Source organism: Balaenoptera physalus (genome assembly GCF_965194825.1).
Source record: "Balaenoptera physalus genome assembly, chromosome: 5".
Lineage (NCBI taxonomy): Eukaryota > Metazoa > Chordata > Mammalia > Artiodactyla > Balaenopteridae > Balaenoptera > Balaenoptera physalus.
In genome coordinates, this window is record NC_138884.1 from 103,030,399 (window position 1) to 103,046,739 (window position 16,341).

Below are 16,341 nucleotides of genomic sequence, written 5' to 3' on the forward strand. Positions count from 1 at the left end.
CATCCTGAGTTATAGGAGGCCTTTGGGTTGCCAAGGTCAAGACCTTTGAGGAGATGAAGCTCTATTCTCCAATGAGGACATGGGAATAATTTTTTTATGTTTGAGAGGCTGAATGAGGAGACTGCATGATCTTGAAGGAAGGCCATGGAAGGGGAAGTATTGGGGTTCTGAGCCTGTAAGACAGCAACCTGGACCCTTTGTTGACGGTTAAGTGTGAAACCTGTGGCAAAGGTACAGAGCAGATGAGAAGGAACTTTCTGCCAGTTTCTAGGGCACTAACCACGTGGGGGCTCAGACAGTAATGACTGGCTCACTCCAGCAGGCTGCCACTCTGCCATCGAACCTCATTTTAGAAATGTCAACTGTTAACCTCCCTGATTTCCCTGAGGTGGCAGTTTGCCACTTTCTGTGCCTCAAGGCTCATCTCGCTGCTGCACTGCCTCTTCCTGTTCACCACCTGACTTGGAAACAGGTGTAGTTCAGGTTGCGTTCCCCAGGAAGCTGGCAGTGTGCGCATAAGGCTTATGAGGGAGTGCTTGTAGAATCACCACCCATGGAAAGGAAGGGAAGGAAGCAGGCTTGGGCAGAGGGAGAAGTGGCATTGGGATGCAGTCTTAAAGAAGGTTTTGGCTAATCCCATGGGGAGTTCTGAAGCTGGAGTGGCCCTTCATCAACATCCCACATTGAAGAGAGGGGATTAGGTACTTATATGCTCTCGTCCTCTAGTCACTGCATGTAGAAATGCACACACTCCGCAAAGGGTGTGGGACCCTGGAAAAGAGCTTTCTCTTAAGCTAAACAAGTCCAAAGTGGTCTGATAGCTAAAGGCTGTCCAATGGCAGTGAGCCCAGCAGCTGGCAGGGTAAGTGCTTTGGTCCTGAAGTGTTTCTGGCAGATATGTCATGGTGTCCACATGAGATGGACTAAGGCATGCTGGTATATCCCGACAACAAGGGTTGGATACACATTTCCGTTAAGCTGGAATGTGAAAGGAGGAAGATCCAAGCTGAGGTGAGGAAAAGGAACCTGAAAAAGTAACCCCTTGATATTCTTAGGGCAAGGATGTCTTTCCAGATGTGCTTTTCTTCCTATGAGCTCACCGGTCAGTTTCATATTGTACCGTGACAGCCACAACTGAAATTGCTTCTTGTGTGTATGGAGATTCTGCTCTTAAAAAGAATAGGATTCAGGTAAAGAAAATGTGAGTACACACAGCTGCAACTATTATTCTTTTAGATCTGGATCTCAGGCAATTCGGTGAGTAACTTAATTTTTTCCCATGTGAGGGAAGATTAGATTTCTAGAATCCTGTTTGTCTCCCTCAGCTGATGAGCTCACATGGTCTCTGAGTTGGGCACTCCACAATTTCTGCAAATGTAGGTCCTTTAGTTGGGGCTAAAAGCTCAGATGACCAGGTATCATGGGGTTTTCCTTAATTTATTCTGACTTTGGAATTAGTGAGTTTATAGGTGAATTTTTGTTCTAGGAAACCACATGGGGGTGTGTGTGTGTGTGTGTGTGAGCATGTGCACCCGCGTATCAGGGCCAAGAAGGAGCCGCTCTAGGTCTGACCACATTGAACTGCCGGGGCCTCTTCCCTCTTTGCGCGCCTGGCCTTTCAGTGTGCGGGGTTGTGATCGCAGCTGTGATGAGAATCGTTACCCTCCCACTCCTCATTCTCAGACTATCCTTCCTAATGGTAAAGTCCTGTGTTAATGTTCTAAAATACGAAACCATTTAGAAGAAAGAGGGAAAGAGGAAAATCAGATTATATGAGACAGAATAGGGACTTCCACTTCATTCTCCGAGCTGTGAGACCACCGTGCTTTGTTTGCCAAATGGTAAGAGATTTGTTTCCTAATCACATGGAGGTTTGTGCATGTCATTCAGAAAGGTGTTCCTGCTCATCTCACAGCTCCGAAAAGGAGTGGACAGTCATCAGAAGGGAAGAATTGGAGCTAACGTAGGAATAATAGGAGTGAAAAAATCAATGTAGAGATGTAATTGAAAGTAAGAGCTGGTGGTCGAGGCAATAGAACGGTGATATTGTGTGCAGAAACCAAGCAGGATCAAGTAACTGCCAGACCAGGCAATTCACAGATGTGCATCTTTCTTCTTTCTGGGATAATGCAGGCCTTTGAAATTGTGGACAGGGATGTTATCAGACATGCCTATTCAAAGAGAAGTTTCTCTCTAGTTTTTTTTCATGTCTTTTTTTTTTTTTTCTTACAGAGAATGCCTGAGATGTGGAATGAGTCCAAGCCTGCAACACTGTGGCTGATATAACTGGACTAGGGCATGTTCCATCCTGTCTTTGAGACTATCTTAGCAACAGGATTCAATTGCTCCCGGTTGGCTCCCTCCATCAAGGCACACCTGACTGGAATGATGACCAGGGATCCTTCAGCAGCCACATAAACCTCATTCCATCTCTCTGGGCTCAGTTTCCGAAAGAAAATTCCTGCACTATTTATTTTTCTTTACCAAATGAGAGATATAAAGAAGAAGATTTTAATGTGTTTTTCTTGGGCAAGCGAGTGCTATTCATGGACATTAAAAAAAAAAAAAAAAAACAAGATAATTCCCCTTGAGAAATACTCATTTCTCTGGTATTACCTTATGAGGACATTCACAGACTTTGCCCATCAATTCCAATAAAAACAATATCGCATTATGGTTGGAATCAGGAAATCTGGACTGTGTGACCTTGGGCAAGTTACTTAATCTCTCTGCCACAATCTTATGAACAAACTGAAAATAATTCTAGCCATTTCCAAGAGGGAGAGTAAGATTAATGACAGCAAGTATTTTGGATGATTGTCTCTGCGGCTGTTTCTCCCACTCTCTCATTTTGTGTGTGTGCTTTTTTTTACGTTTGATTTTCTTTAGAATCCAAATTCAGCCACCCACATACTGACGCAAAGGCAAAGGTAGTTTCAAATGCAAGATGGCAACGCCTCCACTGGGTTGAATTTTGTATCTCTGGACACAGTCATCACTTGCAATGTCCTCTATTTCCCTTCTGTGGGAGGAAGAGGGAACTGAGAAGTCCATTTGGAAAAGAACTGTTGCATATATATATATATATATGCAATATATAGGCAATATATATATATATTACTCTCTCCACTCTGTTTCAATAATTTTGTGGCTTCTTGCTCTCAGGAATCCTGTTTCTTCAGCCCCAGTAAACCCTTCCAATGTTCAACTCGCTCATGTAAGAGGTGAGCTGGTGTGGTCTTGCTCCTTCAGCTTAGACCTCTGTATTCCCTCCAGTATCTACCTCAAGTGTTTGCCCCACACCTTCACAAGCTGTCACTGCAGGGCATAAACCAATCGTTACTGACCCACTGAATGAGTGCCCCATGACCTCACCAACTCTTCCAGTTGCCATCCCGACTCACCTCTTCTTTTGCTATCAGACTTATTGAGAGGGAAGTCTAGTACTCGTAACTTCTGTTCCTCTCCATGGCTATCCAGTTACTACTCCATCTTCTATTAAAACTGCTCTTTCTTCATCTCCATTCTGGGACCACTTCATTCTAGAAATGTGAGCATTATCTAAAGTTGGGTCCTATTCTTCTTGGTCAAGTTCATTCCATTGAGTATCTAAATTAGCTCATCCATTTTCTTGGCTTCAATGACCACTTCTATGTGGATGAATCTTACACCTATGGTTTTAGACATCTCAGCTCATAATTTGTTTTAAAAATATCCTTTCCTACAATTTGGCAATCTAAGAGCATATGTTACAGGCTTGGGGAGGTCACTTTGTGAGGAATCTGGAATACCACACTAAAGAGTTTGGATGTTATCCTACAAAAGAGTTCATTAAAGACATTTAATTAAAGATAGTAAAGACATGATATAGAAAAATGCATTGTTTTCATTCAATGGAGTGGAAGACGGGTTGAGAGCAGAAGGTGGGGCTTCCCAGGTCAGCAACTCTGATCCTCAAGCTCTTTCCAGCCCTATGTAGTCACCATGCTGCGGCGAAACCCAAATTTCAATTCTTATGCTTTAAGAAAAAGCAGAAACAAACAGACAAGCTCAAAAGAAGTCATACCTGATTTCCCCTTCTTCCCTGCCAAACACCCAATTCATCATGAATTATTAATTCTCCCACTGTAACAAGACACTCTGTACAGTCTCTTCTAATTCATTTGCCATTTTCCCCCTTTTTAAATTCCTGGTTCTTACCTTTTTTTATACTTAAGAAATAGCTACCTGATCAATTGATTTTACATTCTGCTACCCATCTAAAATTCCCGTATTTCAGGTCTTGACAAATCATTCTCTTACTCAGACAATCTTAATAAACTTCTATTGCCAACAAGAATTCTGAACTACTTAGCTCTCACCCCCAAATATGGCCTGTAATTTCCACCACCATGCTTTTGCTCAAACCATATTACTTGCTTAATAGTGAGCCATATAATGCAATTGTTCTCTGAATTTCTGAATTGATGAAGTACTTCTCTCTCCCATCATTCTAAGCATGCATTGCTACCATGGCTCTTCTAGGCTCAATCCATATCTGCAATGGTTTATTATTGAGACTACATCTCTCCAGATTCAGTGTAACACTACTGGTCTTCTCTAGTATTTTTTGCACTGTTTTGGTTTCTTTAATGAGAATTGGAGCATCCTAGCAGATGAAGAACAATTTTACCTCACTGGTTGGAGGGACAGCCCTTGGCATCCTCACAAAGTGGTGCCCTTAATGCACAGGTATTTTTGTTGTTTTTTTCAGTTGACCCCTTTCCTGACTCTCTGGCCTTGGTGTCCAGAGCAAAGAATGCTCATGAGTTTCAAAGCATGGGTTGGCCAGCAGTTGTTTCTTTTAATCCAGCTTCATCAGCTTCTGAGTTCATGAAAATTCCTTTGAGATTCCTGAAATACTATTCTTAATCTTCAGTGCTATTGTAAGTGTTAATATTTTCTGTGTCTTCAGAGGTATTTCATTTGGAACTGCGTTAAACACAACTAACTAGTTGCTATTTTACAATGAAAATCCATTTTTGTTGGCACTTTAAAAGCTTACTGTAAACAGATGCTCAAAAAAAAAAAAATAGATGGAGTTAATAAAGCCAGAAAATAATCATTGTTGTATTACACACATGAAATAAATATATGCCTCACTCTGACCACACTGACTTCTTTTGTTCCCTTGACTACACAAGAGTCTTTCCCTCCTCAGGCCTATAAACAGGCTGTTCCCTCTGCACGGACCCCGCCCCACTTGACCCTCACATACATTTCCATCTGTTTCCATTGTAGATCCTGCTTTATCCTTCACAACTTAGCTTGAGCGTCACTTCCTCACAGAGGCATTCCCTAACTCCCAATATGTATTTGATTGGATCCCTCTACTCTACGTTTTTCTAGTACCTCATAATTTCTTTCAGGGAGATTATCACAATCTGAAATTATATATTAGTTCAGTCATTTGTATATTATCTGTCACCCATTTTAACCTCAACTCCAAATGCATAGAGTGTGTGCTCTAAAACAGCAGAAGCAATATCTGTTTCGTTTGAAACTATATATCAGAAGTTTAGCATAGCTCCTTGCACATAACAGGAGATAGGAAATAAAAATTTGTTAAGTCACTTTTGAGTACCCAAGAGAGGATTAAGAATGAAAATAGCTTATGTATTTTATATAGCTTTATATACTTTATATAAAGCTTCATATACTTTTATAGCTTATATACTTTTACAGCTTATATACTTTTACAAACATGACTTTTGAAATAATGGTCACTCTGTGAGGCAGATGACACCATGACACTCAGGATCTTTAAGCCCTGAATCGATTTCCACAGTCTTTCAATCATTTCTCCAGAAAGAATTGCTGCTGACAAAGCAAGCCATCCAAAAAGAAAATGCTCAGAGCAATTCTAAACCCAGGGTTAGTCTATTAGTGCTTAGAAATAATTTCAGGAAATCTGTGGTGAACACAAATTCTGAAGATTGAGAGAGTTATTATTCAGTGAACACATCTTAAATTGAACACATGTCAAATCTCCATGGTATGTCCTTGACGGTACCGCCTCACTCATGTGAGACTTTAAAGTAAACACATTAGGGATGTTTGATTACTTTATCTTTTCAGATTAAAAATGTACATTACTCTGTGAAGTAGTCTTGATTCTGAGATATGCAAAATGCTTTTTGTTTTAATATATTGAATCTGTTGGAAATACTCCAAAATAGTTTCCTATTAAAGAAATCCTATGGTCAAGGCTTTGTAAGTAGGCAGCCTTTTGTAACATGAATAATGTCCTTGTCTCATTTACTAGTAATTATTTGACTATTGAATTTTCTCAAAGAAGGACTCTTGCAGAAAGTAGTCTCATCATGAAGCAAATAATCCCCTAGGAAACTTGCTAAATCAGCCCAAATTCCAGGCAAACATAATTCTATTTTGTGTCTTTATAAGCAGGAAGGAGAAAGAATAACATTCTGTAAACTACTAATATTTCACTTTTTTTCCCTTAAAAAACAAAAACAAAATAAAGTCTCTAATGTAGATTACTTAAATTGACATGATCAGTAGAGAATAATTGTGCTGTGGAAATGAGTGCCAAGGCTTAAAAGTCCCTTAGTAGAGGGTAGTAATTACTGAGCTTCTGCCTTTACCTCTTGAACATAGACCACGTGATCTGAAGGGCCTGAGCTGGAATTCAGCTCCTCTGTTTTCGAGCTGTTTATGCCTGTGGAAAACAAGCAGCATAAAAATCCCACAGGCTTGTAGTGGGAGATGAATATTTCATATAAAGCCCATGGCATAGCACCTGCCATATAATAAGCCCTCAGAAAACAATGACTATTAAGATAACGTAAACCCTTGAAGAAAAGAAGCAACCAACAGGAATAAATGGTTTACAATGACTGCATAATATTTATATAATTAAAATGTAGACATTTTAAACAAGAGTGAATAAATGATTGGACATTTGTGTCTGTGAAACAGCAGTGTGTGTGTGTGCACACGTGTGTGTGCACATGTGTGTCCACGTGAGTTCACGCACACATGATTTTCTTACAGGGAAATGAAGAACTCTTAGCTGGTGGGTGAGGATTAATATCCCACCCAGTTAGTGTTATTTTCCTGTTCTGGATGGTATATCTAGCTATTACCAACCCTTGCCTGACAGCACCTTTGGAGAAAAGTTCTCTTTTTCTTGTGTTATTTTCCATCTGGATCTAATTGAGAGGAAAAGAACAGCAAAAAGGAAAATACCATTTTGGTTGAGTTAGATTTCATCTTATAATATTTTGGGGGAAAAAATTAATTGAATATGCACTGTTTTTTTTAGCCAAGAATGTGTTCTTTTCTCCATCTCTTTCATGTGGCCATCCCAAAGTACCCAGATGTGACAGTATGCTGATCTCAAACCAATTTCTGGCAACAAAAAGGTATAGGTTTCCCTCCCTGTTCTTTTGGTATCACCTTGATTAAGAAATTCTTAAGGAGGAGACTCTAAATACTGTGTAGTTTCTAAGAAAACCAACAAGCTGTTAATGAAGTAAATATCTGTTTAATTTACAAACATCAGTAGTGTAACTGATATTAGTCTGGAGAAAGACAAAGCACACTGAATTATACATGTACGTCTAGTTTTCTTTGTAAAAATGTTTTTGGAAAGAAACATCTGCATCTTTACAGGGTACCCTGGGATTTTAATGAGGGAAGAGCACGGTCCACTATAAATCCTTATCAATTCTACATTGTAATTTAGCAGCAAACATGTTAACATGGGAACATTAAGGTAATCAAGGAGCTTTATTGTTTGGGGAAAAAAAAATCACAGTTCTTGACATTACAGCCTTTTCTCTCCCCGCCCCACCCCCGGTAAAAGGGCAAAAAAAGTCGAGGAAATAATTAACTTGTAAAAGATCTACTTTTCTAGTGTCGATTGCTACACACCATTTCTGTTCTGTGAGGACACGCTGCAGGGGGGGGGGGGCGCTTCTTTCTGTACAATGACCGTCTCAGGCATAGACTTTACATACCCTCTGCAGGTGTCCTGAATGAGGCCAGTAGGTCAGTGACACCAGTGGTCAGATGTCAAGGTAAACAAACAGATCAACACATATTTATCCCAAGATAACACCCTATGTTAGTACTATTGCCAAAAAAACCACAAAAGAATCCTGATTTTTAAGTTTGAAAAATGTACAAAAATATCAGGACAATTATAAATTAATATATATTAAAGCATTGAGGAACAGCAAAAGGATGGCCTAGAATGTTAAGTACAACGTACTTTGATACAATAAATATTTCTCATTGAAACCGAATACTGTATAGGGCTGTTTAGAACTCATAGAGACAAAAATTCATATTATTACTAATTTATTTATCAATAATCTATTGGTTCTTTATCATCTCCTTTGTCATTTATATTACAAAAAATTAATACTGGAAAACGGTAGATAAACACTTCTGTGTGCTTCTCCTGCTAACATGCTGACGTTTAAAAAGAAGATAAAATTTATTTTAGCACTCTCGTCTCCTCTGATGAATGGAACCCAGGTCTTCAGGATACTTTATATTTTGCACAAAATATTTCTCATCCATTCATTCTGGCTGTGAATGCTGGAGTTCCATTCATCTGCCTTGCACCCTCACTCACACACATGTGCTTGGTCTGTCCTCATGAACTACGTAGATGCAAACCAGGGCACAGGGGATTATGCTCTGGGCAACTTCACATCAGCAGAGAGAACCTCGTCTCTCCACTGGGTATGTGCTTCTGCTGGTCTCCAGCAAGTTACGAAGATGAATCCAAGTTAACCATGGTTTCCATCGTTGTTCTAATGCCTTCAGGTGTATCATTCTTTATACTTCTCCAGTGTTGGGGAAGCTTTAGTTCAAGCATTTCTTTTTTTTTTCTAAATGCAGAAAAAGAAGTCTTCATTCTCATAATAAAAATAAGTCTGTTCTGTATTTTACAATATATTTCAATTCTTTCCACTATGAAGCATTCGTGAGTCCAACAGGGTCAAGAAGTATACAACATTTTCCAAAGACCAAAGCTGCCAGGGACGTGGTTTAGGAGGCGCAGTGGACGCAGCCACACTTCACCACCTTCTCAACCTCGTCCACAAACGATGACCCATCAGTGCATTCGAAAGCGTATTTCCGTCGCTTGCTCCTCAGAGGTCCGCAGCACTGCCCGCCTGCACACCCCCCTCTGCATTCCAGCCGGGAGACCTTCTTAGTTGTTTGGCAAGCGGCATAGCCCTGCTGCTTTTGGTAATAATCTCTTATCCGTTCCCCTCGACAAGAGATTTCTAGAAAAGAACAAAAAGCACAAGCAGTTTAAGGGCAGTCGCCGTAAGTCGTGCGAAGTGGCCGTGAATCTACAATTCAGTTCAGGAGTCACTGCTTTTGCTTCCTGTTCGTAACGGCTGTTTTCAGTGTTATGCTCATATGCCATATTATGGGCTGGTGGCACAGCCTTCATTTCTTTGAAAAACACTTCTTTTCGGCCTTTATTTTGAGCAAAATGAATACGATATATGTGGACCGTAAATACTACGCTTTTGGGCTGACAAGGAAATTGGATTCCTAAATCTTTTCCTTTACAGCAAAAATATACATCTTCTGTTTTTACACTACTAACAGCTGGTTTTGTTTACCGAGGGCGCCGTTTCAGAGAGTACGCAATTTAATTTATTAGACCTGGAGTTTAATATCATTCAATCTGTTACTTAATACAAGTAACATTCCACTAACTTCATAAATTACCCAAGTATGAACTAGTTCAAAAAGAGACATCTGCTAAAAGCCTCCATGGGCACGTTCCTCTCGTCTCATCCCTCCGATACACACAACAAAATCTCTGCCAGCTGGAGGCAAAGCACATTCTGATCACGCAGACACAGGAGAAGGAAATAGGTGGGCTGAAATGTCAGCCTGTTTTCATCCCTCTCACCTGCATAATTTACTGTGATACATCGGTTGATTCTAAGGTCAAAGGCGATTTTGTCCTAAAACTAGAGCAGAATTATTAGTACCCTCTTCTCTGCGCCAGAAGATGAATCAGTAATCTATACAGATGAGAACAGCAGGTAAAGGTAAGAAAGAAGGAAAGTAAATGTGCTCCTGCATAAGGGGAAAGTAGTATTTCATAGCAAATCAAGTGTGAGAAGACTTGTGAAGGGTGTATAATATCTTGCAATGGAGGTTTAGGACATTTCACATCTGTGCCTTCCTAACACTGTTAAGTAAATCAACAGCAGCAACTACAAACAGTACAAAGACCTGGCATTCCTCAGATCACTCCCCTCTGTGTGTCTTCCTTTCTCTCTCTCTCTGTTCAAAGATGCGGGCCCCTCTTGCTTTGCCAAGATAGAGGTAGGTGCCCAGCTGGGTTGGCTTACCTCGATCACAGCTGTCCCCAGTGTATCCACTGCTGCATTCACAGTAGGGCTGTCCCAGTCCTGAGAGCCTGCATTTCCCATGCTTACACTTGATCGCTTGGCAGGGGTTAAACAGATCCTCCTCTTCATCACAGAGGACACCCCCATGGCCCTCCAGGCACTTGCAGCTGTAGGAGAACGCGTTGATGGGCAGGCAGGTGCCATGGACGCATCTGCAGTGGAGGACCGCAGGGATGGAAATGGGTCAGACAGAGAGGATAAGAATGGAGGGAGGATGATGGATGGAATATAAGGGAGACAATGCTAATGAAATGACTTCTTTCTCTCCCCCCCCCCCCTTTCCTTCTTTCCTCTCTGGGGTTTTGCTTTGAGGGTTGGAGTGTGTGGGTTTAACTACCAAGCAGCCCAAACTCACTTATTTCCAAGACAGGGGTCATTGGTCCTCTGGTCACAGAGGGGCCCCGTCCATCCTTCCTCGCACTCGCAGGTGAAGCCGGACTGGCTGCTGGGCTGGCACGTGCCGTGGGCACACACCTTCTTGTGGCACGGCTCACAGCCGGGCAGGATGCCGGTCTGCATGGGCACCTTCCGGAAGTCCTGCAGCTCGCTGTTGATGTAAAGGTTCCGGATGCAGCCGTGGAAGCTGGTGCCGTTCTGCCCGGGGGCCTGGCGCAGAGCTGCGGCCACGTTGTTCTTCCCGGGCATGCCTGCGGGGGAACACCAAGTCAGAGGTCACGCTCCTTGGCGGCTCCCCAGCCAGTGGCCACCCGGACCCTCTTAGCTCTTCCAGCGGGGCAGAAGTCTGTGTGACTCTTCTTTAGGAGGACCAGGCAGCTCAAGCATCCCGTCCTGCGCTTCTCAACCTGGCTGCATATCAGAATCACACTGGGTCTTTGAGAAATACTGATGCTTGGGCCCGCAGCCCAGACGGATTTGATCAGATTATGTGGGTGGAGTGGGGGAGGGAGAAGGGATGTGTGTTTTCTTTGTTTCTGTTTTTTTGGAAGATGCTCCAGGCAATTCTAATGCACAACTAGAATAAAGAACCTAGTTCACTGGCGGTCAATCTTTAGTTTCTAACATCTGTTTTGTTTTTGTTTTTTTTTTAATAAAAAACCCTTATATGGAGGCATGAATCTATAAAACCTAAAATCAAGGCCACTGTACTTAAAAGCAAGGTTGGGAATGGGGGAGGGATTCACGCTCCCTTCTACCTCCACACCCACCCCCTAACCTGGACACACAGCCCAGAAGCCTAGAGCCAGACTGATTCCCTGACCAATCCTGCCCCTTAAAGATGAAGGGCCCAGGGCCCACAGAGCTCGGCGACATGCTCAGTGTCTCCAGTAAGACTGGGTTAGAATTAAGCCGATGACACAAACTTCCCCAATCTCAGGTCATGGTTCAGTCCCCTGATTTTCAGAGGGTGAGAGCTGGGGTTCACGGGGACCATTCACCCCAGTCCTGCCAAATTCTAAGCTGGCAGCTGGTCCAGCTCACCACTGGCAATGTCCCAAGCTCAGCCGTGGATGTCAGTGTCTGAAAAACTCACCCTGCTTCCAATCAGGACAGCACCTCATTCACATCCTTTTTTTCCCCCTTGCTAATTGAGAGTGAAACCTTCCTATTCCAAGAAATCAAGACTATAAAAGAAATTCCTCCAAAACCAGAATTTGCAATCGTTGTGTATATATATATACATATATATATATATGTATATATATGTGTGTGTGTGTGTATATATATATATATATATATATATATACACACACACATATATATTCCACCAGTGACGGTCATCTGGTAACCCTTATCTGGCAAAACTGAGGAATCGTTCCATGGCCTAAGCCAGACCCTGAAATAGTTCCTGGATGGGATCCTACATGAGGCAACCATCCAGGTCGCTGCGGGGGAGGGGAGGGAGCCGAGGCCTTTAGAGCAGCTGACCTTCCCCCCAGCACTCACACCATCCCTGCAACTAGACTCTGAGCTACTGGTTGGAGGGTCGAGGCTGGAAAAGACCAGGGCTCTCACTCTCTAGAGGGTTTGTTGGTTATAAACACCACGAACCACAGTACTCTACTCTCTGGGCGCTGCCTTGTGGCAGCATCTCCTTTCCCATTTGAAGGAGCTCCATTCGAGGTCTAGCAGGCACCAAAGTCAGATAGCCGCTTATACAAAACCACTAGGCTAGAGGTCAAAGTCTGTATTTTTGGCCTGTGTGCACTTGGGCCAGTCATCTCCCCGCTCTGGGGCTTAGTTTTCTCATCTGTAACATGAGCGGATGGACCAGACCAGTTGTTTCCAAGCCCGTCATACATAAGAGCCACCATAGGGGCGCTGTTGAGAAGGCAGCTTCCCAGGCCCCCATCTCTCCTCACCTGAGATTCTAACCCAGAATGAAGGTGTGGGCATAGAAATCGCAATGTTAACATGCAAGCTCAGGTGACTCTAATGCAGGTGGTCCTGGTCACATTTTGACAGGTACTGAATTAGTGTCTAGGATTTGAAGGTCATGAGTTCAAGTTTTTAGTCTGTGTGTGTCTGGCCTTGGGAACTGGGTTGCTTTGTGGAGTGGGGTCAAAAGGATGGAATGTTCCATTTCCAGGAGTGGACTAGTGACTGGGAGTTCCTTGTTTGGGGGTAAGTTCTTCTCATGTAGTCATATCCATCCATCCAAAACATGTGGACTTTAATGTCCACGCATTTATGGTCCTTTCTTCAGAGGTTAAAAAAGAACTTCTTCCAAGACTATTTTCAATTAGTCACACAACACACACATGTGCACATGTCAAGACTAACTACAGACCAATGAAGTTCCACAGCAGGGAGAAGCAATTAGTAAGTGTGTTCCTTCTATTCCCAAAGTAACAATGATAAAGGTCTAGCTTTGATTGTAGTAATTTGTAAATGAAAATGTTGATTCATCACACATATAGTTACTTTCAGTAGGATATCATAAAGTCAAGAACTGTCTTAACTCAACCTTTTCAGGTGCTTGGTAGACTTCTGACCAGGGAACTAAGTCTTAACTGAAAAACAGAAGCAGATCCATGTTTTTTTTCCTTTAGCCTTTCCTCTATGCCATGGACCACAGCTGGAATTCAATCTATCAAACAACAGGTAACTTAGTAGACAGTTTTTAGCCTTAACAAGCTCTACGTATTTCAAAATGGCAATAAATGGACCAACTGTCAACACTGATGTCTTCTGTCCAATGGGGGCATTAGGAGAAGATTTGTGATGCACAGAGGGGTCTCTATGTGCAGGTCTTTACTTTTAAAAAAAAAAAAATCCCTTTAAGTAATGTATGTTCTGGTTGGACTATTATACAGAACAACATAAAGATTACATTGCTTTGTATTAAGTAAAGCCTATATCATGGGTAGTTGAAAACCCAAAGGTAGGAAAACCTGCCTCCCTGTTTTGCTAGAAAATACTCCTGCAAGGGCCTAAGGCATGGAATGCATCCCCTTTGGGCCATCTTTCTTGGGGAGTGTTCCTGTTTGCAGACTTTGAGAAAAAGGAGAGCTTGTTTACCTTGCTCTCCTTTGCTAATTCAGGTTCTCCTGCCTTTACCATAAAGAATTCAGGGCTGCAGTCTTAGGACTGCATTGTATTTTTAAAATCCGAATTACCCTTGAGACTGTCCTCTGAGTGGGAAGGAAATGAGCCTAGTGTGTTCTCTGGCAGGGAGGCTGGTTGGAAGTGGAAAGAGGCACCATCTGGATTCTTCCAGGCCCTCTACCCTTAGAAGGATTAGCACTTCTCAGTACTAATTTAAAACATTTTTTTCCCCTTTTTGGAAAAATGTTCTGGTCCAAGCACTCCCATTCTGTACTTATTATTTTCACCACATTCTAAAGGGGTCTTAAAAGATTTAATGAAATGATTTCTAATGAAAGCATAATAAAATCAAGTGAGGGGCAAGTCCAGAAATCAATGAAAGGCCACAGAACTTAGACTGTTTCCTTTTCTGCTCCTTGTTAAGAAGGTGAGTGGCAATGCAGGTGGCTTTGGGGTTAGACAGACCTGAACTCAAACGAGGTCTCTATCAACTTGGACATATTCCATGAAGTCCCTTAGGGATTATAAAACAAAAAATCATACCTACTTCCTAAAGTCTCTGAGGGTTAAGACTGTAAAAGCAGCATTGCATTGAGCACACAGCATGTGCTTAGTAAATATAATTTCTTTTCTCTCCAACCACAGGTAACATCTGTGATTTGCTTCACCCATCCCAAAGCAACTGCCGTTCATGGTAATGCAGGCAAGAATGGACGGCTTTTGCCTGTTAATGAATCCCACAGAGTGATTCCCATGAAGCAAATAGATCAGTCAACTTGCTGCATGGACTTAATATGAGATACTTTTATTACAAATGTATTGTGGTTTCATGAAGATGTGACTGCCTTCCCCACTCCCCTGGCACAGAAGGGATATTTCTTTTTCAGCTTTGTATTCTTCATGCACCTATTAATTTCGTTCTCAGCTTATGGGAGGTGCTCAATAAATATTTACAGAAATGAACCAAAGACTTTTTAACTGCTTTAAAAAAAAATCAGAAGTCTATCAAAGTGTTCAGATTTTCTACTGCTGAAATTATTAAAAACAGAAGTGCTCTAGAATTTCAGGAAATTTCCCAAAATGCTTTTAGGGAAGGCTTTGAGGGGTTAAGAAACTTATGTAGCATCCCAAGGTCGTTACTGTGAAAATAATGATGTGAAGTTCATGAAAATACCTGTCATGGTGAAGAAATTGGTTACATTGACCTGTTCAGAAACTTTAGCTTATTTATCTGTAAAATGAGTTAATTTTATCAGTCAATTCAATGTAATTTAATTCAGTGCAACTCAATTCAATATCATATGCTTTCTTGGTCCTTTGCCTGAAATTTGAAATTCTGTCTCCAGTATATATTTACTCCTCCAGATAGAGGTAAAAGTACAAGCTCTCTCCATCACAGGTCTTCTCCTCTGAGCTCCTTCAGAAGTTTGCTCAGGCTCTATCCCTCATCTATTTACTCATCTGCCTTCTTGCTGCTTAAAAATAAAGTCGAGTCTTCACTCTGTCATTCCAGGCCCTAATCCACCTTTCTGACCTTCTCCCTTGTTCATTCACCATAAGGTCTTAGCTAAAGAGAAGTACTTCCTGCTGCCCCAATACAATTTGTACGTTTAATTTGTTCATTCATTCATTTGATTTCATTAATAATTATCCTATCCTGTACATGAGTTCGCAGATGATAGAAGAGGCATTCCAGCATAGCGACATTTAACTGAAGCTGGTAGTGTTCGCCTCCTTAAGAGTGCTGGGGTGGGTCACGTGCTCCTCAGTTTGCATCACACTTGACTCCCCGTCTTCTTCATTGTCTGTATTTGACCTCTAACCAGCTTTCTTTTTCTTGTACACCAGAATAGTAAGATTAGATTATATGATGTGTAAATCACCTAGTACGTGACAGACACAAAAGAAACATTAATGTCCTTCTCCACTCCAACCACGCATTTTGTTAGACCCAGAGCCAGGGTAACAACATGGTCTCTTATCACCCATTTAGGGCTCTTTCTTTTCTATCCTTGCTGTCCATCTTTCAATGACTGATCAATGACCATGGCACCAGGCATCAACAACTTCAGGATCAGTCTGTGATGAGAATCACAGGGTTTGGGAATCCACGGAATTTGGAAAAGAGCTTACCTCCAACATAGAGTGGGGAGTCAAAATTCAAAGTGGACTGCTTTGACAAGTTGGTGATGATTTTGGGGCTCCCTCCATCCACAGACAGGGAGAGACTTTGATCCAGGGCGAGTAGTTCCACAATGTGAAAATTTCCATCATTGATCGTCTCCACGCTATTAAAAAAAAAAAAGATAACTTAACTGATCCTCCAATTTTATATTTATTAAAGAAAAGGAGTTGGGGCTTCCCTGGTGGCACAGTG

At 41.8% G+C, this 16,341-nt stretch overlaps 1 protein-coding gene across 2 annotated transcripts in view; it reads right to left on the bottom strand.

Moving 5' to 3' along the window:
- Positions 1-7,526: 7,526 nt before the first annotated feature.
- The window catches only part of SLIT2 (slit guidance ligand 2), a 380,624-nt gene continuing 371,809 nt past the window's right edge, over positions 7,527-16,341 (bottom strand). For both annotated transcript variants that reach the window (XM_082462597.1, XM_082462598.1), the window contains 4 exons: positions 16,098-16,252; positions 10,813-11,104; positions 10,398-10,609; positions 7,527-9,305 (listed from right to left, as the gene is read on the bottom strand). In XM_082462597.1, the coding sequence (XP_082318723.1) occupies positions 9,064-9,305; positions 10,398-10,609; positions 10,813-11,104; positions 16,098-16,252 (901 nt within the window). In that variant the 3' untranslated portion in view covers positions 7,527-9,063. The remainder of the gene's footprint in view (positions 9,306-10,397; positions 10,610-10,812; positions 11,105-16,097; positions 16,253-16,341) is intronic.